Source organism: Anopheles gambiae, chromosome 2 (genome assembly GCF_943734735.2).
Source record: "Anopheles gambiae chromosome 2, idAnoGambNW_F1_1, whole genome shotgun sequence".
NCBI lineage: Eukaryota > Metazoa > Arthropoda > Insecta > Diptera > Culicidae > Anopheles > Anopheles gambiae.
Genome location: NC_064601.1, coordinates 98,293,191 through 98,317,622, shown reverse-complemented (window position 1 = coordinate 98,317,622; position 24,432 = coordinate 98,293,191). Strand labels below are relative to the sequence as shown.

The 24,432-nt window shown below is 47.7% G+C and overlaps 2 protein-coding genes across 2 annotated transcripts; one reads left to right on the top strand and one right to left on the bottom strand.

Annotated features, from left to right (window-relative positions):
* The first annotated feature begins 197 nt into the window (after window positions 1-197).
* On the top strand, window positions 198-19,110 carry LOC1276934 (nuclear pore membrane glycoprotein 210). The gene is made up of 8 exons (XM_316344.5): window positions 198-623; window positions 883-2,005; window positions 3,222-5,376; window positions 5,453-7,386; window positions 7,472-7,610; window positions 8,504-8,554; window positions 8,815-8,973; window positions 18,186-19,110. Exons 1-8 carry the CDS (start codon window positions 448-450, stop codon window positions 18,293-18,295), a joined length of 5,847 nt encoding a protein of 1,948 aa, XP_316344.5. The 5' UTR covers window positions 198-447; the 3' UTR covers window positions 18,296-19,110.
* LOC1276933 (ras-like GTP-binding protein RhoL) lies at window positions 19,091-22,896 on the bottom strand. Its single transcript, XM_316343.5, has 4 exons — window positions 22,035-22,896; window positions 21,747-21,861; window positions 19,598-19,712; window positions 19,091-19,507 (listed from the first exon to the last, which is right to left on the bottom strand). Exons 1-4 carry the CDS (start codon window positions 22,145-22,147, stop codon window positions 19,278-19,280), a joined length of 573 nt encoding a protein of 190 aa, XP_316343.4. The 5' UTR covers window positions 22,148-22,896; the 3' UTR covers window positions 19,091-19,277.
* Window positions 22,897-24,432: the final 1,536 nt, after the last annotated feature.

The window sequence follows — 24,432 nt, the reverse complement described above, 5'->3', positions numbered from 1 at the left end:
GACTTTTTTCTTGATTATTGCTTGTTTAATAGAAATACTTTAATTTTGCTTATATTTTGACAACATTAACTAAAACTCTCCCGAGTGTTTTTTTGTTTTCAAAATGAAGAATTAAATTCAAATCTAACAACTGTCAACTATATCGATGACAGCCACCCGTTATGTCAACTTTGTTTGACGGGTAGCTCGCTCGATGACAGCTCACATCGTTGAAGCGCGGGCACCGGCATTTGGTCGTTGTTTACAACGGATTCCCGTAGCAAAAAGGGGCAGATGCGAAAAGCAAGAAGAAGCTTCCATTTTCTTACCAACCGCAGAGTCACGCTGCTTTCGGGTGTGTGTAGTTTCGTGTGGAAAAGTTATTAAAACCGGTACCAACAAGAACGTTCGCGATTTGGGGCACCCGCTTCTTCCGGCCGCGTGTGTAGTGCTGAGCGTAGCGTAAAAATGAAACCACCATCCTGGCTGGGGCTGACGCTCGCCCTGGTGCTGGTGCTTTTGACGGCCACCACGCGCTCGGTATCCGGCACCAAGCTGAACTATCCGCGTGTTTTACTGCCGATTTTCGATCACATTTCCGTCAACTTCACGCTTGAGGTGGTCGAGAAGGGTTGCTTCAAGTGGTAAGTGGCGCGTCATCATAACTCCTAACCTTGAAAGTGATACCTTCCCCCGCCAAGGGTAACCGGTTGGCTGTGGCGGTGGACAGCGGACCGGCAGTGACCTCACGGCGGGGTAAACAAACCAAAGTACCCTCGTTGGTGTGGGGAAGAGTACGCCGTCTGGCTATGATGTCAGCGGAGGTTAAATTAGCATATTACCGCACCAGCGACTCATTCTCTTCTTCTTCTCTCCCTCTTTCGTGGTGGCATCTATTTTTAGGACTTCGTCACGGCTTGATCTAATCCAAATCACACCCTCCTACGATGACGTCGATGAGGATTGCTCGTACCGCGTGGTGGTGACGGTGATCAACAAGGAAAAGCGTCGCAACACTGCCATCGTGCTGGCGGAAGATCTAGTTACCGGGGAGGTGCTGCGCTGCGATGTTATACTGGACGTGATCGATCAGCTGGGCGTGCTGACGACGACCCGCGAACTCTACCTAGAGGAGGCACCGGAAACGTTCGAACTGTGGGCGCAGGATGCACAGGGCAACGCGTTTACCACGCTCGAGGGCATTGAGTTTCACTGGCAGATTGCTTCCCACCGGTCGCACGAATCGCGCCACGGCGGGGCAGGTGACAGCAGCTGGAGTCAGGTGTTACGGTTTCTTACCTTTTCCGAGAGTAAGTTCCACGTGGTGCCGCGTGCAATTGAACGACTGGAGGCGGCCGGTGTGCAAGGATATATGGTGCTGCTGGAGGGCATCAATACCGGTTCGGCACGGGTTACCGCCCGACTGCCGCATGGCGAGTACTCGCACGTCCCGCCGGTGGACGTGAACATCATGGTGCTGGCCAACCTGATCCTCAACCCGAGCGATGTGTACATCCTGCCGGGCGATACGATCGAGTTCAAGGTGTTGCAGTTGAAGCAGGGCAAGCTGCACGAAATTGCCCTCAACAGTCAGTACTATCTGGAGATTGAGGATGAAACGTACGCCAGCATGAGCGGTAATGCGGCCAAGGGGCTGAAGGTGGGCCGTACCTTTGTGCTGTTGCGCGATCGTAACGTGCCGCACGATGCGCTCGCCGGGAATGATGAGGCAAACTCGAAAGCGACGCTGCCGAAGGCATCGCTCACCGTGGTGGATCCGATGAAGCTGACCATTAACCTGCTGCCGCACTACAACTGGGTGACGGTTGAGGGTGAAAGTCACGAGATTGCACTGAACCTGTTCACGCACGATGATCACCAGATAACGCTGGGGGCTAAGTACAAGATCCAGTCGACGTTCGACGAGTCGCTGTTCTATCCGATCCGAGTTACAGCCAACGGGAGCAGCATCTTTGGTGAAACGATCGCAACGGGTAGCAGTCCAGTGGCGGGCAAGTTTGAAAAGGTGAGTTACAACCTGGGTTTGTTTAGAATATAAAGGTAGTTTGGTTGGGATATAGCCATTTTGGGAATTTCAGTAGTCTCTAGAATGTTCTATCAAAGGTTGCTTGGACTACATTCGAGTTAACATAATGAATTTATCATGTACATTAGTGATAGGTGAAGTTGGAAAAATCAGGAGCTGACTCCGATTCGAATTCGTAAATTTTGGAACAGAATCCGGAATGTAGAATCGTCCATTATTATCCGGAGCCGTTTGCAATCGTCTGGAGTCGTCCGAAGTCAATTGGGGTTGTCCGAAGTCGTCCAAAGACTTAGTCATCTGGTGTCGTTCGAAGTCATCCGGAGACTGTAGGAGTAGTCTGGAGTAGTCCGGAGTCATTTGGAGTCATCTGGAGTCGTATGGAGTCTTCTGGAGTCATCTGAAGTCATCTGGAGTCGGCCGGTTTCGTCTGGTTTCGTGTCATCCGGAGTCGTCTGGAATCGGCTGGAGGCATCTGGAGTCATTCGGAGTCATTTGGAGCCATCCGCAGTCGTCTGGAGTCGTATGGAGTCATCCGGAGTCGTCCGAAGCCTTCCGGAGTCTGCCGGAGTAGTCTGGAGTCGTCCGGAGTAGTCTGGAGTCGTCCAGAGTAGTCTGGAGTCGTCCAGAGTAGTCTGGAGTCGTCCAGAGTAGTCTGGAGTCGTCCGGAGTCATGGAGTCATCTGAGTCGTCTGGAGTCATCTGGAGTCGATTGGAGTCATCCGCAGTCAGTCAAAGTTATCCGGAGTCCGCCGGAGTAGTCTGAACACCAAACTGTTTGGAGTCGTCCGGAGTGATCCGGAGTCGGTTGGAGTAGGTCGGAGTAGGTCGGAGTAGGTAGAGTCGGCCGTTGCAATGTGTTTGTGGTCAGGCATTTGATATCCGACTCCAACTTCTGCTGACTCCAGTTTACTCAAACCGAAATTCTTAGAAAGAATTCGGGCCGACTCCGGACGACTACAGACGACTTCGACTCCGGGCGAAACTAGTGGTTCAGATTTTTTCGGATCGGAATTGTGGGTTCGCTCCAAAGAGCACACCACTAATATACATAAATTTCATACAAAATCCTCAGCAACCATTTCTCCTCTGCAGTCAATTTCCATAGAAACTTCCAACCATCATGGCGACCAAAATCAATGCCATAAGCCATAACTTCACACTAACATTCGGTCTTCTCTTTTCACATTCTCCACAGCTTTCGGCAAAGGCGGAACTAGTCGTGTACAAGCGGTTGGCGATCAACCCACCGGAGGTGATACTCCCCTTCGATCCGAACCTGCGCCGCCAGAAGCTCCAATTCACTGCAACCGGTGGCGATGGTTCGTACAGCTGGTCGTCGCAGGACTCGAACGTTGTGGCCATTTCCCAAACCGGGCTGGCCGAGGCAAGACTCGATCAAATTAAAGGCGTCACCGATTTGGTGAGCGACACGGAACTCGCCAAAGTAACGCAGGTAAAGGTGGCCATGTCCAGGAACGTGCGCATCTACGTCACAGCGCAGGTAATGTTCCTGCCCCCGATAAAGCTCGAAGTCGTGCGGTACAACTTCGAAACGGTGCTGAAAGATTACGTCCGCCTGCACGTCGGCCTGTGGGCACGCTACAACGGAACGCTGAAACCGTTCACCTCGTGCGAGAACCTACACTTTGAGCTGGAGTTTAGCAATCCAATCTTCATGACGGAGGCACAATCGTCGAGCGAAGATGAGGAACCGCTGGCGGACGGTGCCTGCCGGATACTGTACCTCCGCTCGACGATGGTGGGACAGACGAGTCTGAAGATAACGTACCGGTACTTTGACAAGCTGCTAAGCGATCACGTTAGCTTGAACGTGTTCGAACCGCTGTCGATTGAGAATCCGATCGAGAACGAGGTCGTGCTGCCGATTGGCGCTTCGCGCAACCTTTTCTACTACAACGGGCCGGAGCGGCTGTTCAACTCGGAGGCGGAACTGCAGCGCCAGCTGCTGTACGACGAGAAGGCGCTGGAAGTGACGGAGGTTGGCAGTGGGTTCTCGAAGGACAAGCACATCCTGCGCGCGCTGTGCAGGAAGCTGGGTGATTATGAGCTTAGGCTGGAGGTGTTTAATACGCTCAACGCGCCGAATGTGGTCCCGTACGTGACGCAGTACGTGACGAAGGTGTACTGTGTGAAGCCGCGCTTTGTGAACCTAATCACGACGGACAAGGTGAAGACGGGCTGTCCGCTCGAGCGCCGCAACTCCATGATGCACGTCAAGACGGCGGACAATGCGGAGCAGATGATGATCGACATCGAGGTGCTGGATGTGCAGAACCGTAAGCTGGCGAACATTTCTTCCTTGCTGTTGGAGTGGAAGTTTGCGTCGGTTGATACGCAGTCCGCTTCCGGGGCGACGGTTGGAGCTGGGGAAACGGCGCTAGCGCTGAGCTACGACCACAAGACGGAGGTGGAACGGTTGGAGGGCGTGGAGATTCCTGGACGCGATTATCTTGTGCTGAATTTGCCGCGTGATCTAGAGGCAAGCTTGAAGGTGAAAACAATTGTTACGGATTACCGCACGGAAGTGCTGAAACGGTACGCAATCAAGCCCGAAAGTCCTCCGTTTGGGGTGCAGAAGAAGGCAGGAGCGCCGCTCGTGAAGCCCACCATCGAGAATGAGCTTAACTTTGTGTCGGTGAACCGTACGCTGCTGCCGTACGATCGATTGACGCTGTTCCTCACGCCCGATGCGGTCGAGCGCATCAAGGTGGCCCAGGGCAGCGGATTTTACGACATTAAAGCGTCCGAGGCGGGCATCGTGTCGGCACAGTTTGATGGCACTACGCGGCAGATCGTGATCAGCCCGCGCAAGATCGGCGAGGTGAAGCTGGAAATAACGGACCAGTGTCTCGCGACGGAGGCGAGCTTCCTGCACGTATCGGTGGTGACGGTCGGGCGCGTGACGCTGCTGACGCCGGATCGGGTCGAAAAGACGAAAAAGATTGAAGCGATCGCGCGGTTGTACGATAGCAACGATCGGTTGCTCGAGCTGAAGCGCGACCGGCTCGAAATGTACGAGCTGCGGACGGAGGTATACAATCCGGCGGTACTGAATCTGGCCCTGGGCAGCCAGTCGCAGCTGGGCGTTGGCGAGGTGCGCTACATCGTGACGGGCATGGAGCTGGGCGAGACCAAGTTTAGCGTTAGCGCGGGAAGTGGCAAGGAAATGGTTACGAGCGCACCGGCCCCGGTACAGGTGTTCCCGCCACTGATGCTGCTGCCACGCAATGCGACCATCCTGGTGGGAAGTACGCTGCAAATCTACTCCAAGGGAGGACCATCGCCGGACACGAACATAGTTTACAGCGTGCAGAACATGGATGTGATTGGTAAGATTTGAAATTCCAACCGTAATAGCAATCTCTTCCTGAAATCTAATTGGAATTCCGATCAATTTATTTGCAGACGTTGAATCCAACATCGCCAGCGGGCTTAAGGTCGGCCGCTCGAAGGTTACGGGCCGCTGCGTGGGCGTCAATCCCACCACCGGTGCGCAATTCGTTTTCTCCGAGGACTCCATCACGATACAGGTCATTCCGCTGGACGCGATCGAGCTGCGCACGCCACTGAAACGCATCCAGGCCGGCGCGACGATGCCCGCGTACGTGTGGGCCGTACCGAACATCTCGCCGCTCGTGCTCGGCACCGTGCCGGGCGTGCAGATCCGCTGGTCAACCGACCACGCGGACATTCTCGATGTGCGCGGCGTGTTCCAGGACGTGGGCGTCGAGTATCTGGACCGCGACGCGATTGCAATGCGCTTGAAGGCGCTCGCCCCGGGTCGGGCCACGCTGCACGTAACGCTCGTAACGCAGGGCGGACTGAAGCTAACCGCCAAAACGGACGTGACCGTGTTCCGCACACTGGAGCTGGTCGCACCGAAATCGATCCGGTACGATTCGATACTGCTGCCGCCGCGCGGTTCAATACAGCTGAAGGCAAACCTGGACGATGCCGTGTACCAGCTGGACGGTGAGGACGGTACTGCCAGCGGTGTGCTGCAGGTATCGCGCGACGGACTGGTTAGGACGGGCGACACACCGGGCCGGGTGCAGGTCGTTGCCTCGTCCCAGGACCAATCGCTGACGATCCCGCTCGAGGTGAAGCAGGTGCACTACATCATGGCCTCGCTGCAGCCGGGCATGGCGAAGCTGAAGCGCATCGAAAGCAGCATCCCGCAGGGGTTAAGCCTCTCGCTGAAGGTGTCGCTGCACGACAGCCTTGGCAACGAGTTTTCGCACGGGCTGGAGGACGTGTCCGTGCTGAAGCACAAGCTGTCGAAGCGGGGCAATGTGCTGATCAGCACCGGCAGCAACTACAGCGTGGCGGTTGAGCTGATTCGTGAAACTTCCGACATGATGGTGGTTGCGTTGCGCGACCAGACGGGTGTCCGATTCGGGGAGGATTTCCTCAAGCTGGTAGTGGGCGATGAGACGAGCGGATTGGCCTTCCCCGGCAGGGGTGTGTTTGCCGTTGGCGATGTGGTGTGCTTCAGCTCGCCGTTGCTCAGCTCGGATGCGCGCTGGAGCAGCTCCGATGAAGCGTTGGTGAAGATCGACGCGAAGACGGGCGTCGCTCAGGTGCTTGCCAGCTCGGCCAGTACCGGTGGGACGGGTTCCGACGGGACGGTAACGATTCGTCACGGCGATCGCCGGCACGGTGGGATTTCGTTCAGCGTGGACGTGCTGGAAGCGGATCGGATTGAGTTTTTCAAAAGCTACGACATTTTCAATGGGCAGTCGTACCGCGGGCATCTGGTGATCAAGAACCACCTGCAGATGGACAAGCTGGTGAACGTGATTGCGATGAATGTGTCCACTTGTCGGGAGCAGGTGGAGCGTTCGTACGCGGGGCTGTTCTCGTGTAAGCTCGTCGTGCGCCAGGGAATGCCGGAGCTGTTGAAGCACTTCAAGGTGGCACCGGGTTACGATGCTACGATCGGGGCGTACAGTTGCAACATTGAGCTGCTGACCACGCTGGACGATGTGGCGAATCTGATCAAGGCGAACGAGTACACGCTGGAGCTGGAGGTGCGGCTGCTAGCGTCCGGCCTGACCGACACATCCACGCTCAAGATGGTACCGGCGGTACGGATCGAACCGGAAGCGATCGCGGTAGAGCAGATCAACAAGCAAAGCCTGATGATTGCTGGGCTCGATCGGGTGCTGCAAAAGGTGGAGGTAACGTCGACGGATCCGGCCGTACTTGCGATCCGGCCGCAGCAGAAGCAGCCCGGCCTGCTCGAGTACCGGTTGGAGCTGCTGGACAACTACAAGGAGGAGTGGGCTGATAGTTTGGCAGTGCTGGTTAACTCACCGCTAACGCAGCAGAGTGTGAGGGTAAGTGCCGACATGGTGTTTGATGGAGAAGGAAAAAAGAACTTCTAATTAAAGGTTTTCGTTTTTTTTTTTCGTTTTCGTTTAGGTTCCAATCAATTCACCGATGGCACCGAGAAAGTGTGGCACCCAACCGTTCACCAGTGCGCCCGATTTGTTGGTAAACTATGTGAGCAACTTCGGGCTGCTAATTTCCGCTGTGACGGTGCTTGCTGCGACAGTCTGGGGTAAGGTGTTGGGCGTGTAGGCGCCTGCCGTCTTTGGACAGTTAAATTATGTATCATGTGCTAAGTCATCTAATAAGAGCGTGGATGAACGGTTCAGGGCTGGTGGAGAAACGGTGGTTGTTCACCTTCCCATCCGACTAGTGATGGAAAAAATGAAGTTTTTGTTGGAATCGATTTCGGATAGTAGGTCTGCAATCAGTTTCCGGAAACGGCTCCAGAATCTGAATCGGCTTCAGAATCGGAATCGGCTCCAGAATCGGAATCGGCTCCGGAATTGGAATCGGATCCGGAATTGGTTCCGCAATAGGAATCGGTTCCGGAATCGAAACCGTCTCCGGAATTGAAATCGACTTCGAAACGGAGTCGGTTTCGGCATCTCCATAAGAAAAGGCGGTAGAGTCCAATGATAGCCGCAAAGAATCAAAATTTACTTAATTAATTTAATAATTTTATTTCGCTACTGAAACTTCTTATCTCAATTCAAGAACTAATTCTCATTCCGGAGCTAATTCCATTTCTGGAGTCAATCCTGATTCAATTCGATTCCGATTCCGGAGCCAAATCTGATTCCGGAGCCGATACCGATTCCTGAATCGATACCAGATCGTCGGAGTTGGAATCGATACCGTAGCCGACTTCGAAATCGGCTCCGGAATCGATTTCGGAATCTGCTCCGAAATCGACTCCGGAATCAGAATCGGTTCCAGCATCGGATTCGGCTCTGGAATTGATTTCGAACATGGAATTGGAATCGGGTAGGTCCGATTCCGAGCTCCCACCACTACATCCCATCCCAACAACCGAACGGCGACACCATTAATTACTTGGACACGGGTGGGGAACCAGTGGCTAATTTCTTAACCAAACTCTTTCCCATTTTCTTTCCCTCACAGTCGTTGTGTTCTGCTTCCCCCAGCGCCAGAAGCCGGCCGCGAACGGAAATGGTACGTGTTGCAAAAACAAATCATTCGCGCTTCCTCTGGACTTCCGGAGGTCGCCGCCGGAACAAAACCGAACCGAAAGCTGCTGCTCGAAAGCTTCCGCAGGTTTCGTTTTGTTCGGCGCGACCGTATATATTCTCTTTCTTCTTCTTTGTAAGCGTTTTCCAATTTTACACAACCGTTAACCTAACCGTTGGCTTTTTCTTCTTCTACTTTTCCTCAACCCTTCTCGCTCGCTCGGGCGGATTCTTTTTCGTCTACAGTGCACTCGCCATTTAAAAATGAGCACAATTTATCATCCTACGATAATAGGATAAGCGGCAGTCCATTTGCTAGTCCATTAGAGAAGCGCGGCAGTAATCTACAGTCATCGTCACCGTTCGCCGGCGGTAGCCCCGGCCAGAGCTTCGGCAGTTCGCAAGGTAAGCCACCATTCCTCGTGTTTGTAGGTGTGCTTGCTAGTGGTGGTGGTGGTCGTTTTACCAACGTTCTTTCATCCCCATTTTATGCCACTTCCTCTCCTTGCTGGGGAGCTTTATACCTGCATGAACACCCTTTTTTTACATTCTTATCATTTGAAGGGAATATTTTGCTGTGTTTGGATAATATTAGGTTTAAGAACCCTGTGTAGATTTATTGCTGTTTTGCTTTAGCTTTTCTTTGCATTTGCATCAACCAAAAAACCCACTTCTACAACAACTTCAACACCTTTCCAACCACCCTTTTTACGTAAAAGATGTCTGAGGATGCATTTAATCCGATTACCTTTTTCTTTTTTTTGTTTGGAGATCGGGGGGCCGCCGGAGTGGGGGAATAAATTAGTCAAAGCATGGATCGTTAGTGGGTGCGCTATGGGGCATGTCGTAGCAGCAAAAAAAAGCGAATTACACCAAATCTGGCCAAAAAATATTCACGATTTCCATGCGCAAATCCTTTCACTATCCCATCCATTCCATTAGGTGTGTGGTGCTAATTGTTATTTCGTCCTTTGAGCTTTTTTCTTGAAAACTCCTTCCTCTCCTCCCATGTTGTGTGGGCCGCTCCGTGCGATGAAGAATTATGTTTTGTTCTGTTGTTTTTAAACGTCTTTTGTTGTTGGAGCTGGTTTTTTTTGCTTTTCAGTAAGGTTGTTTGTTTTGCTCGAGCTCTGCTGTTGGGGGGTGTTCATTAAATTATATTCACGATAAGGTTCGCGCACGCTCTCTCTCTCTCTCTTTCTCGTCGTGCCGGCTTGTCTTGTACATGCCCCGAAGGGTGTGTTGAAAATTGAATACAGAAAATTATTGCACCGGCAACAAAACAAAAGGGCAAAACAACAAGCCGGCCCCTGCCCACAGGTAATCAGAGGGAATGGTCTTCAACGGTCCATTTTTTCACCCGGATTCGGCCGCGGATCAGCAGGGGCGGAAGTGTGTGTGTGTGCGCGAAGTAATACCAGACGAACAAAAAGGGGGCGGAAACGAGAAAATATGTCCGGCCCGAAAACGAGCATTTAAGGAAGTGTGCCAACCCATATTTCGTACACTATCCACCACCATTCCCGTTTCATTGCACCAGACGCTCGCGCTCGCTCGGTACGGATTTTGGGGGCGGTTATTTTTTTGGGGTCATAATTTCTTCCCACCTCCCTGCACTCCAGTGCTATGCACTTTCTCGCCCTTGTCACGGGGCTTCAGCGCACGATCGCGAAATTATTCCCGCCGACAGGGGCGATAAGAGGAACCCCATTCTAGCGAGTGTTAAAAAGAAGCTTTCAAAAACGAGCTTTCGACCACCTTTTTTCTCTCTGTTCAGTATTACGGACATGGATTGTGGATGTCCCCGGGAGAGTGGATGATGGGGCATGAAAAATGAATGCTATATTTTCCGCTCACTCCAACTCCTATCTCCCTCTCCAGGCAGGTTCATTGTGGCTGGTACTTTACGGGGTTTGTGCGGGGTTGTAAAATAAAACGAAGCATAAATTAAAATGTTTCCCCCAGTCCTTTCACACACACACACACACACTGTCGCGCTTGATCGTGATGGTGGTGATGGTCTGGTAATAATTGTGGTCAGCTCAGCTCAGTACAGTCGGCGTTTGCTCTGCGGAGGCGTTAACATACGGGGAACCGATGTCTCTTTCCACTGCCAACCAGACTAAACCGTCGTTATTCTTTTTTTATTTTATTAATCCTTTTACAGCTCTTCCTCCCCAGCTGGAATTTGATTTGCCGTACAACAGGGGGGGTGTCGGTAGCCTGGAAAGTGAGTGCGCGCGCGAGTGTGTTTGATGCTGTCCTTACAGGCGCACCAAATTACAACCGACCGAGTTGATTGCATGCTTGACAAATTCATAAACGAGCATTTATTTGATTACGGAAAGGGGTGTTGTTTAACTACTCCTCCTGATGGGGGGGAGGGAGCTGGTGAGGCAGGTGAATTGGTCAGGATGTGGCATACGATCGTTTGTTCGTTTTTTGTTGTGTGTTTCAGTGTCCCATTTAGCACCTAAAATTTAATAAGGGTGATTTGAAATTTAACTAAAGCGCCTGAGAGGCACAATTCCCTATCTCTCTTTCTCTCTCTCTCTCTCTTGCTGCTCTTTGTTTTATTGAACGTGTTGTTGCCCTTCCTGGAAGCTTTCTTATATTTTGCAAATAGCAAGGGAGATAATTTGTTTACTATCATGCACATCAATCAACAAGCGCAGGGGACGAAAACATGCCAATGAGAGGAGGTTGCGGGAAATTGGCCGAGCAAGTAAACACATCCTGTATCGCCTTAGGGGTGCAGCGGGATGGTTAATATGATGAAAACACTTTGTTTTTTAACTTCACTTTACAGTTGTTATTTTGCAAACAGCACTATGTGGCAAACAGTCTGCTGCTGCTGCGCTCCGTTGATGGTCGCCCGAGGCGTCCGGCGTTGGATGATCAAAGCTTTTCGGCAGCGCACACCGCGGCGGTGTGTTGTTTAAGAACGTGTTTTAAGGAACTTCTAGCATACAAACAAAAAATATTGAAGATTCATTTAATCACTGTTCTGCTATCGACCGTTGGAATGAGTACGCGTGAGTTGCTGTAGAACCACCAACTTACCATGCCCAGCCCAGTCGACTGGGCAATTGTTTTTGCTGCCTGCCTCGGTGCCTGTTTTCTGTTTCGTTATTTATGGGTGTGTTTGTTTGCACTACACAGTGTGTGTGTGTGTGTGTGTGTGTGTGTGTTATGTTTGGCGCATACCTATTGCGTGTGTGAAAATTGTTTCAATGCGTTTGCGACATCAGCCATCCCACTTCCCGATGATGGCACGTGTTAGCAAAGGCTTCCGTTAGTTTGCATGGGCAGTGATTTTTTGTCATTTATGTTTCGTTTACATTTGAATTTCAAATGCGCATGTATGTAGCGTGTGTGTTGCGTACTGCCTGCGGCTAAGGGGAAGGATATGGGTACCCGTACACGAGTGCGTGCGTGCGTGCCTGCGTGCGTTGCCTTTGGTTTTGGTTAGTTGTTATGGAGGGAGAGAGTGTGTGTGTGCATTTGTTTGTTATTTTTTGTCGTTTACCTTACCTTTTCTTGTAAAACGTTACAAGAAGGAAGATGGGGCAATACGGACATAATAGGAATAGGTTTTTTGGTTGTTATATGAAGATTTTTAATCATACAATTTTTCTTGGTGCTGTTCGGACGACATCTCCTAGAGTAGTTAGACAAGTAGTGGGTTAAAAAAGTGTGCTGAAGGTGGGGAATCATCTCTCTAAGCATTGTCCTCTCGGACTACTCCAACAACTTGGTTTAACCGTTATGATGATTGGTTCTTTAATATTTGTGATATTTCTAAAGAAATTGTAGAATGACTTCTCCAAATCCCAATGACTCCTCCAAGAGTAGATTCTAATTCTAGTTCGGTTGCTAGTAGTTATTGGTTGGTTGTGTTTTGATTTGTTTATTAGAGATATATGTTGTGGCCTTCACTTTTATCTACCATTCAATCAATAAATCATCTTCTGCTCGAAGAACATACATTGTAATTAGAATTAGAATTAAACTTGTTTAAACAATAGTGATGGGAAAAATGACGTTTTCGTCGAAATCGATTCCAGCTAGCTCCGACGTTTTCTGGAATCGATTCCGGATAGTAGGTCCGGAATCAGTTCCGGGAATTGATTCCAGAATCGGCTCCGGAATTGGTTCCAGAATCGGCTCCGGAATCGGAATTCGCTCCGAAATTGGTTCCGGAATTAGCTTCGGAATCGAAATCGGCTCCGCAATTGGCTCCGGATTGGCTCCGGAATCAGAATCGGAATCGATTGCGAAACGGATCTCGAAACGGAATTTCCATAAGAATAGGCGATTGGGTCAAATGATGCTACGTATTGATAGTCGCAAAGAATCAAAATTTATTTATAAATGATCCATTCCCATGGATATTTCCGGACTAATTTCGCGTCTGAAACTTCTTATTTCAATTAAAGAAAAGATTCTAATTCCGGAGCTAGTTCCATTTCTGGAGTCAATCCTGATTCCGTTACCGGAGTACATTGCGATTTCCAAGTTGATTCTGATTCCGGAGAGAACTCCGGGATCGGCTCCGGTGTCAACTCCGGGATCGGCTCCGGTGGCAACTCCAGAATAGGCCTTCGAGTCAACTCTGGAATCGGCTCCCAAGTCAACTCCGGAGATGGCTCCGGAATCGACTCCGGGATCGACTCCGGAATTGACTCCGGATTCGGAATCGATTCTAGCATCGGAATCGGCTCCGGAATTGATTCTGAACACGGAATCGGAATCGGGCAGGTCCGATTCCGAGCTACCACCACTACTAGACAACCTTAGAAGTTGTAACATACCTTTAGAACTTATTTCTCCGGCATTGACTGCCATGTATACGTTACGGTAGACTGAAAACTACAGCGTCTTTGCCATCAGAAAATACATCCTCATCGAATAATTCAACGTGTTACGGCAACATGGGCTAGCGGTCCTCAAATCATTTGGTTCCATTTCCGACATGTAATCTGACATGGTTCTCCATCCGGTCTGTTAGACAACATTTAGTACACACTGTGCTGATCAATTGATTGACATTGAGCCCAAAAAATTATGAAAGCACAGGTGGTTGAATTTTCAAACCGTTCAACATTTAATGGAACTTATAAAGCTATCATAAATTTTGGGGACAGACCAATTTGATGCACGTGCCTACCACAAACCAGCCACATCTCAGCTTTTGCTGATTAGGGCCAACCTGTGTAGAGTCATTGAGCTGATTCAAGGAACCTTTGTGGCGAGCTGCAATCATTTTGGAATGAGACTGGTAAAATACAAGATTGAACAATTACCTTCTAGTCCTTATCGCACCGTCCATGTCCATATTTTACTTGCTATAATGTGGAAGGAATTTCAGCAAACAGGTTCTGGGCCTCTTTCGTTGTGACGTCAACGACTATGAATAGAAACGTTGCAATTTGGTCTATTTTTGGAAAACTTCGACCATACAGTTGACAGTGGTCTTGCAACAACTGTGTCCTTCGCTCATAATAGTAACCAACCGGCCCCTTCGTTCCCTACACACACTCTGCGCGAGCTCCACCCCAAACATCCTCTTTAAGCTTGGTACACAATTGGTGCCTCATGAATTGAGAAGAAAAGGTGGGAAAAGTCATAGCAGCAGCCCAGCCGGTAGCAGTACCAGGCCACCAGCACAGCACCAACCGGGCAGGCAAAAGTGACAAAGGCACAGGAAGTGTATTTTGTCCTTCCTGTTACGTGACACATCGTTGATATATTTAGCATTCAGAGACATTTCCTCAAAAAAAGGGAAACGATTCCGCAACACCCTCTTACACAGAGTGTCGGTTGGTGGCGGTGCGGCGGCTTTTCTTGCTCTCGTAAAAGCCAAAGTAAAGTGCTTCGCGATGGGAAGGTGATTTCCTTTCCCCGTAGTTAAAAGTTGGCACTGGCCATGTATTTTTTTGTTGCTGTGCCCCTCTTTTCGTTTCGTGTCCCCTTCGTTCGATTCAACGCCACCTTGCCTTTTGAGAAATCTACATATTTCATTTCGTTTGTTGACGTTTCGCTGATATGTGGTCGCGGAAATCGCAGAAGTTTTCGTTGCGCGTCTGTGGTGGAGGAGGATTCCCCTGTTTGGATTCTAGGGATGAGAGGGAAAGCTTGAAAGCTTTGGCTTTTCATTGGTGCGGGAAGCGCCCTTATCGGAGGGCGGCCTAAAACGGAATGTCAGCAACAAAACGCGCAAGCAAGGTTGATTGTTGTGAAAGGTCCTTTCAAGTACATCGTATTCGGTGAACGGTTCGTTTCTCTGTGTGCGTACATTGTAGATGATTAAGTAGTCGATCGCGCGGTTGGTGCGTTCCAAGTGTGCACCAAAGCTGTACACTATAATGGGAGAAAAGAGGGTGGCTGGCGTCAAGTTCTAGCATTGTGCCGTCGAATGCGCGTACGATTCGTTTTGAGGGGTCCTGGTCCCGATGTGTACTTCCGCAGTGTTCTTCTGACATTCCAGCGAGGCGGTGGGGAGACCTGCCAGGGCTGATTTACGGCACACGGCCCTTGCTGCTTTGCCGTAGTTTGCGGTAAAGTTTGATTGATTGGATTTTGATGACACACGGTTACACCTTCCGGGAAAGCGTGAAAGCGTTTTGCTATTGTTGTGCGGTTTGCTCGCAGCAAACTCCCCCTTTACTATGGCCCTATTTGTATATACACACAGAGACACGTACCACTTTACACAGCGCGCGCCCGTGTGATTGCGTGCGAAAACGGGAAACTGAGATTTATGCCAACAGGATATGGGTGTGTGTGTGTGTGTATGTGCCGTTTTATTCAATTGCTTTGTTGGGTCTCTGCCGGTTTGCCCCTTGACGATGGGTGCAGTGGTGGTTCTTTTGGAACCTTGAAGTCAAAAAAAACAGGTTCCTTTTCTTCCTCTCTTCCGTTAACGTTTAAAGTAGCAAGAGAGGGCTTCATTTAAATTTGATTTAACCGTACAGTTGACCTCGGTGTGGTGAAGCACAAAGGAAAAGGTAATGAAAATTAATTGTTTTCTACTGTTTCAAGGAGAGCAACAAAAAAAAACAGCTTTAAGGCGAAAAACACCCTTATTTGTAACTGTGTTTAAAGGAAATTAAAGAAAAATTTCTTATTTGTGTGTGCTTGGTATTTTTAGAATCGTTTTACGATCGCGCAAAGATTTATGAGATTCGGAGGAACGTCCATTGGCGACCAATTGGCCGTTTTCATGTGAGCGGTACGGTCACATATTCGAATTAAAGTCACGTTGTGTGTTGTGCGAGCGTCGTAAAATGTGTGCAGGGCGATTGGTGCCATAATTTCACTCCAAGTACCATAATAAGTGCGCATTAGGCAGGCCTGTAACGATGGACCAGGGTTCCAGTGTCCCAGAGAACGCACCGTATAGGCGACTAATGGCAAATGCGGTTGTCGTTCCTTACAGAGAAGCTTGCGAGTACAGTGGAACAAGATTTAAACAGCGCGCACACACACGCCCTGAATGCTTAAAGTCTGCTGTTTCGCTGGCGCTCGAGCACCCGGGCATGCTGAGATTAGATGTTGCAGTAGTGTACTGCTTCTTCGCATTCAACATTCATCTCCAGGCGCTTCCAAAGCAAACTCGAGCAACGCGCAAGCACGGCTAAGGTGTGCTCACGTTAATCCAAGGCCACCTTAGGATTGTCTGGCTGGTGTGTGGATGTGTTTTCCGCTTGCCTAAGCCACGATAGTCTCGCGGGGTGTATGGTGGCTTTTGCCTCGCCATGTAAGGTGAGCTTTGTCGACGTACAAACACACATACGTATCGAGCGTGTGCCGTGTGCGTGCCGAAGCATTCGGCAAGCATCAAACACCGGCTGGCTACAGGACGGGTGAAGCTGTGCAGCAGAAAATATTTACTCGCTTCAATTTATTTTCTAAACCAAACAACAAACATACAAACACACTCACGTGGCTTCCATGCGGCTCTCGGCGCGCGCGTTGGTGGAGATTCATCTTTTCGTGGTACAGAACTTACCAGCCGGCTCTTACACACGGCGCTTTGCACTGAGGTACTGTGGATGGGAGGAGGGACAGTATCCTTAAAATCCGAGAGACCTCAATTCTTTAGTGGAACTGTTGTGGGGCAGGGGGATGGTGGAGAAAATCAGTACACCGCGGTTGTGTTTGTCAAACACTTTGGTTTCCCTGCCAGCCAGTCTCGTTACGGCAAGGGGAAGTTTGTACGATATCCTTGCATATGTGTGGGTGCTCAAATTTCGAGTAATTGATTTTTTGACGAAAAAGTCAAACCCCCCGCGCACAGCGATGCTGTTCCTTTTGGGCCGGCTATTGGATTTACAAAATGGTGGAAAGGTTTCGCAAGAGGAAAGATTCGCTTAAAATTCGAGTGTACTAGCAGAATTGAAGCATGTTGAAGCGGATACTACATCAGAATGCAATTCAGAATCATTGGGAATTCTCAGCCTCTATGCCCTTAAACACAGACTGATCGTTAAGCAAAGATGGGTAAGATCGTGCAGCTTTGCTCGTTGCCTAGGAATTTACGTAGATACTTGATTTGATAAAAGCTCTTAGAGTTCATCCTTAAATTACGTAATGATCTTATATGTTTAGTGTAGTGGCGGGAGCTCGGAATCGGACCCAACCGATTCCGATGCTGGAATCGAATTCGATTCCGTAGCCGATTCCCAAGTTCCGCAATCAGAATCAGCTCCAGAATCAGAATCGGTTCCAGAATCGGAATTGACCTGGGAAGCGCAATTTGCCCTGGTAATGGAATCAAAATTGACTCCAGAAATGGAATTAGCTCCGGAATGAGAAGTTCTTGTATTGAAATAAGAAGTCTCAGAAGCGAAATCAGTCCGAGAATCTCCATCAGAATTAATAGTTTACAAGTAAATTTTGATTCTTTGCGGTTATTAATACGTAACATCATTGGACCCAAACGCCTATTCTTATGGATATGCCAAAACCCACTCCGTTTCGAAGCCGATTCTGATTTCGGAGCCAATTATGATTCCGGTGCCGATTTCGATTCCAGAACCGATTCCGATTCCGGAGCCGATTCCGGAGACGATTCTGGAGCTGATTCCGGACCTACTATCCGGAATCGATTCCAGAAAACTTTGGAGCAAGTCGGAATCGAGGGTCGAGGAGGTTTTCAAACTGTAAATTATTTAGAGAACATAATTCCTCTGCTATGTGTATGTGTTACAGTAGACGTAGAGTTGATGTAAATTTTCAGTGACGTAATTTATGGGCGCTTGATTTTGCACCTGAGAGATCAACCGACAACTAACAAACCTGCACGATGTAATTGCAAACAAATTAGCTTGGACTAGTCTACTTAGAGCCTAATTGTTTGATTAAATTTATAAATGCATCTTGTAATTAATTCATAAACCCGCTATTTGCTTGCCACCTATAACCTTGTATATACTATACGTCATCATGTATCGCTTTAAATTTTGGATTTGCTTACATCGCTTGTGTCATATAATTTTAGGTAGTTCCTTAAGCACGCATTGCTGAGAATCCATCGAACGCATTACATTTAGAACAATTTTAATATGAAACGTAATGAACCTTTTTTTTTTTGTTCTGTTAATCCTCTGTAGGCAATCTAAGTCACGATTTCAATACCAGCGGTACCTCGCACGGCTCACCGATCTACGGTGATGCGACCATAATATCGCCCCAGAAGCGGGTCAACCGACGTTACCTGTAAATAGAATGTAGGATGCAGAATGAAGGGCAGAGGAGACGAGCGGAATGTTCCAACAAAACCAACTTTCGGGTATATGAGTACGCGCCCCCCGTGGATGGTGGTAGTAAGGAAGAGCGGGGCATTTACCCGCGATGCGCAGACCAAACTGACTTTTCCAACAGCTGAAGTTAGTTACTGTTAATAAGCTTTCTTTTTATGTTGTGGTTTAAATGTTTTAGGAAGGCGTTTGATTATCTTTTAATTAATTCCCGAAGTTTGCTTTTGTGTTTTTTTTTTGCCATTTGAACTAAAATTTCGTCTTTGATTAGAAAATTGAACTTTCATTTACTGATTTACTTTTCAAAACTTTCCAATCCCATTACATGCTGCTAAATCAGGATACGTTTTACCTCACGAATATTAGTACATGATTCAGTTCTATTTAGAAGACAATCGACAATCGATACTGTTAACTTTATTAGTTTTACAACCATTTTGGTTGGATGCATTTCTTTCTGCGGAACCCTTGTCCCGCTTTCTATTATCCGGTGGTTGCTGTGCTGTGAATTAGAGCAGCTCGATAATTTGTGTGTGTGTGTGCGCGTGTGACTTAAGTTAAGTTTTGAGTTTGAATTCAATTCCCTTAGAATACTGTTCCGTCAGAGAGGAAGAAAACTAGACGAATGAATTAGGCGCAGGTGTCGATTACATTACAACGGACTGAACATATACCGAACACGGCTCTATGTGTACATACTACGGACTCTTGTTTAGGTTAGGGAAAGAGAGAAAAAAAAGAAAGAAACTAATAAAAAATTCAGTGAAACAACTCGAAATGTGTCTCAGAACTTTATCGTGTACGCGGCCTTTTACAATCGTGCCCGTTCCGTTACCGGGCACCCCGGTAATGAAGGGTTTTGTGAGAGAACTAGCAATAGATAAATAGATCAATAGCGCGGCCTTGCTTGGTTTTGATTGTGGCGTTTGTGGCACAAACATCGCTTTAAAAACATCGTAGAGCGTCCTTGCAGCAGGCCCAACTATCTTCCGGCTCCGGTTCCGGTACACCCATCAGGCAGGCGCGCACACCTTCCTCTATCGCCAGCTCCACGTTGCGGTAATCCTTCGCCGAGCACTCCACGAACGAGTTGGCGTTTATTGCGCGCTTCAACCGGTCGCCCTCCCCCGTCGACACTTCGTTGTTTTTCCCTTTGCGGTTGTCCAGCTTGGTGCCTGTTGCGAATGTGGCATGGAAGTAAGCAGAAATCAGCATATTTCTGTGGGTTTTTGGGAGGGTAATGAGTGTGAGTGGTTGCATCTTACCGAGCAGCACGATTGGGACGGGCGGGTTAGTTTTGATCTCCGGGATCCATTTTGTGGACGCATTCTCGAACGACACCCTGTTGTCGATGCTGTAGCACAGGAGGAAACAATCGGCCTGCGGGGGAAATAGTTTATTTACAGAGAGGATAAATTCTATTGCTCACGCGCCATATGTGTCGTTTGAGACATGCTGAAAGAAACACTGCAATAAAACAATCATACAGAGCTTTTTTTCTGTATAAAAATAGAAAGCAAATGTTAAACACCATGAAAATGGTGTTTCTCAAGTCGTCGAAAATTGGGTGCTACCATATGTGGGAGTGCATCATCGTGCTACACTGGTGTAGCACACAGCACACAGATCAAAGGGATGGTAGAGCGCGTTATGAGAACACTCAAACTGGGAAATTGCCGTGAACTGTGCAAGCAGCAGACGGGAGGCGGTGAATGGCATTGGTGTGAATTGGTATGCTGGATGAAACGACGGCGGACGGAAGGCAGGAGGGTAGCAACTCTATGCGGCAACAGCACTCAGAGATATCAGTGCAACTTTTGCTTTGTAATATCAGATTCTCGGTATTGCAATCGTCTAAGTACGTTTGCCTGCAGAACAAAATTCTCTTTAGTACAGAGCTCTAGTGAAAACAGTTCTAGAGTATAAGTGGATTATCTTTACTTATGCTGTCTCTGTTGCATCTCGCATACTAAAATAACAACTACAAATGTTAGATGGTTGCGTGACAGCAAAGGCTGGTTTGATAAATAGTAATACAGTAAAACGTTGATTATCCGGGGGTGGATTAACCGGTGGGCGGCTTAACCGTGCGCATAAATGTGACAGCTGCTCAAACGTACGGCGAACATTTGCAGCGATAGTCAAGTGGGCAACCAGTTTTTTGTGTCGTTTTTGTTCATGAACAGTTATTAAACCTATAGTTATTGATTAAAATAATATTCTACTGACGATTAATCGATTGATTCAAAGTGAATTAATCATAAAACTACCCAATTGACATTTTCGAGCACGAATTATCGGGAATTCGAGCAAATTCCCTTAAACTGGAGCCTTAAACTTCCCTTAAACTGCGCCAGTTTAAGGGAATTGAGAAAAAAGTCCTTTTAAATCAACTGTGATGCGGCTATTTCGATACTTTCTTCTAGATTCGCTCGGAAATGATGTTTCCTATCGTTATAGTTGGTCATGTGCCCATTTTATACTTAAATAATACCGATTTTTTATTGAATAACGTCACTCAAAATTAGCTAGGCATCGTCCATCGATTGAGGAACGTCTAATTTACGAACACACCAAATCTTGGCGCTAGCAACACACTTGATCACACACAAATCCACAATTTCAAGCGTATCGAGTACTAATCGAGCTGATATGGGAAACAATTTCGAGCAAATGTCACTTGGGTAGTGAATTTTATAATTTTTATATGAATTTGACATTTGTTGGACCATTATCCGTGCAAATCGATTAACCGACAACCGTCCGGTCCCGAGCTGCCCGGATAATCGACGTTCTACTGTATTGATAACTAGTGATTATTGATTCCAGTGTGTAATTATATTTAAAAATGAAAACTAATTGTTAAAATGCTAATTATTGCATTTTTTCCCCATATTGACATTTGGTCAAGGTTGTTATGCTAATAATACAGTAAAATGAATACCAAAAACGTTAAATGTTTATATACCACGATAGCTTTGAACATCTTTGAATCCTCATTTAATCTCTCGTAGCATAGACACTTGTCATTGCGAGGTTCTGTAATCGTAACGTAATGGATAATGCCTCAGTCTCCATACCCATGGACATTTGATATCTATTGGATTGAATTTCGGAACTCTTCTTTTGATCTTATTGTTTTAGATTGGCATACCATAATCGTGTTATTATCATTAATATGGCTCATTATTACCAATATGATTTTTGGTAACTTCTTTAAAACACAAATATAACTCCACCGAAGAGCTGCCACGGTACACATTGCTTGGATTGATTAGAAATGTCTCCAATCATTCCGAATCTAAAAACCGAATCCAAATCATCTTTCTCGCAATCAAACGCACTGCCCAACATTGGCCAATTTTGCTGTTGATTGCACCCGGCAATCTTGTAAAATGCCCCAAACCAACTCACCCGTTTGTAAAACTGCTGCCTGATTTTGTCGTACTCCTCCTGGCCGGCCGTATCGTGCAGCTGTATGGTGTACTTCTGCCCATCGAGTATCATTTCAATTGATTCCTTATCGTATCTGTTCTTTTTGTTTGTTGTTGTTCGTCCGGCGGTAAACGTCGATTGTCACGTTACGAGGAGGTAAAGAGAGAGAGAGAGAGCGAGAAAGGCAAATGCGCAATCGAACGATGCGGTTAAAACCGACGGGCAAAGGGGGAAGGAAGGGGCAAAGGGGTTTGTTGCCATACTTACATCGTCGGTTCGTAGAAGTTTTTGAATGACTTATCCGTGTAGGCGTGCAGCAGGCAGGTCTTGCCGACCGCACCATCCCCGACGACGACGATGTTGAATATCCGGGTGGTCATCGTTCCGTCGTAGGCCCACTAACACGTGGCTTCGTCTAGGACTATCTTCGCTTTCCTGCTCACAAATTACGAACCACCTCAGGGGGTAAGATCTCACTTCACGTGAATTCACAGCGCTTATTTATTTGCTAATACTACACACGGTGTGGCTGCTCGCAACGCAAACCGTGTACCTATCGCGCTCAGCTAAGCGGTCTTTCCGGTCGACCGGATTCCGGAAAGCTCCGAGGGAAGTTGGGTGGGAGTGGACACACTATTGCTACCTGTTAGTAGCCGGTTTGCAAAGTGCAACTAGCAAGCTAGCACCAGAAGCACCGACGACGACGCAACATTGAAACTCGCACTCGGCTTTAGACGGTAATGTACGGAAATTTGCCCATCTTTCCGTTATCGACGGCTGCTAAACACTGACCCAAACGGTACCGACCGGCTCACTTCCTGCCAGGGGCAAAGACAACCTTCTCGCTTATCTTTGCAGGCTCATGATGTATGGTGGAAGTGGAGGAATTTGGATGGCGTGGGTACTGCACGGTGCGGGTGAAGGTATCTTCACGAACTCACCAACATTCATACGCGGCTCGTTGCAGCTGACGGTGACTAATGTGGAGAACTCGGCGTGTGGAACAGGGCCAGCAATGGAGAGGCGGGCCAGAGGGCTGGTGGCAACCCTTTTACCTGGGATCTAATCGAGTGGTTCCGTGATAAGCGGGCGAAGGAAACAGTGACAACAAACAACATCGCACCTTCCTGTGTCTCACTTGCAAGGCATGCCGGTCGTATAAATATCGTTATGCATCGATGCGTAGGTAGAGGTGAAACTGCACCACGGCCAGTGAGTGACCGACCCAACCGGGAGTGTATTTGTGCACACGCCGGTCCGGGAGGGCTACGTTTGATGTCGGTGTTGGTTACATTTTGTGATAAGCGATAAGAAATGGTGTGCCGGTGATGGAGGGGGAAGTATCGACAAAGTTATGCACAGTGCTGTGCGCGAGTTTTGCCGATTGGAGAGTGGGAATTCAATCCGATATTGTTTATTTTTTTGAGTTTTTATTGGGGAATTGTACCAGGTCTAATAATTATATAAATTTTTATTTAAAGTACGATAATTAGGAACTGTTGGCGTTAGTTTTAAATGCTTTTTATTTCCCTTTGAATGGAACTTTTGGTACTTTCAGACTGTTATTAACTATTGGTTTTTATATTTTTGTGCGATTGTTGATTATGAGATTAAATTAATATTTCTTCACATCTCTTGGAAGTCTGTTACATAGCAGCTGGATGGCAGCAATCATTTTATCTGCTTGTATTTTATTAATTATTGTATGTATGCTTTGCAATGATTTAGGACAGTTTTGTTTACACATACAATACTTGACCTAATTACAAAAAATAGCTATATAAGCTTTAAGGTATTTTAATTTTTTTAGGAGGACACTAGTTCATTCCTTAAATATTAACCTTTCTCGTCATCAATGACGTCAGAAAACAAACTTTAGTCCCACACTGTATTACCTCTGCACACTGCTACATTGGCGAAAACTTGTAAGTTACTTCTTTAGCTCTCCAAAGAGCGCCATTCAAACGGGCAATGAGGAGTTGCGTGCATTTGATCAAACGGCTCAAGTATGGAGCAATTCGAACGCAAGTCTCCTCGTTGAGCTTAGTATGTTACTCGGGGTTCACCAATCGAGGTGAGTTTAACCGGCCTCAAGCTGCAGAACACCGTCCTGTGTGGTCACCGTTTCACACGCGGATCAACTCGTTCGATGGCCCTTATTAAGGGTTATCGATGGCGAGCTGTAGGACGTAAAGTTTGGCAGTGTGTTCGTGTGAATTTCACCGGAGGCTTAAATTGAAGTAGATGCCTATCGATGCAATGCGTAGGTATCTATGAAATCGACGGTCATGCTAAATTGTGCCTTGAGGTCAGACATTGAGCGACGAGCTTAGCGATAAAAGGTTTAACATGAAGCGATTTGAACGGTTCTATAGGCAGGGATTTCAGATGAAATTAGTCTTGAAATATGAATAAGCCAAGGGACGAAAGACATTTTCCATGCTATTCGGTCAGTTAAAATTGATAATGTTTCTTTCCCCATAATAAACAAAATTAAACAAAACTTGCATATTGACAACCACCTAAAAAAACCACCTCTTATCATGCAATTATTATGAAACATCCAACAATCAGGAATTTTACATACTGTTGCTCCACTTATCCTTGTGCTTCCGTGAATCTTTGAATCTGAGAGAGTTTCGATTTTCAATAAGACCCGATAAAC

Excerpts from the sequence above, each read along its gene's own strand:
- LOC1276933 (XM_316343.5), bottom strand. The coding sequence starts at position 22,147 with ATGACCACCCGGATATTCAACATCGTCGTCGTCGGGGATGGTGCGGTC. Across the intron at positions 19,713-21,746 it reads GGCAGCAGTTTTACAAACGG|GCCGATTGTTTCCTCCTGTG; the intron begins GTGAGTTGGTTT and ends TTTCCCCCGCAG. Across the intron at positions 19,508-19,597 it reads CGTCCCAATCGTGCTGCTCG|GCACCAAGCTGGACAACCGC; the intron begins GTAAGATGCAAC and ends CATTCGCAACAG.
- LOC1276934 (XM_316344.5), top strand. The coding sequence starts at position 448 with ATGAAACCACCATCCTGGCTGGGGCTGACGCTCGCCCTGGTGCTGGTG. Across the intron at positions 7,387-7,471 it reads TAACGCAGCAGAGTGTGAGG|GTTCCAATCAATTCACCGAT; the intron begins GTAAGTGCCGAC and ends GTTTTCGTTTAG. Across the intron at positions 8,555-8,814 it reads GCCGGCCGCGAACGGAAATG|TGCACTCGCCATTTAAAAAT; the intron begins GTACGTGTTGCA and ends TTTCGTCTACAG.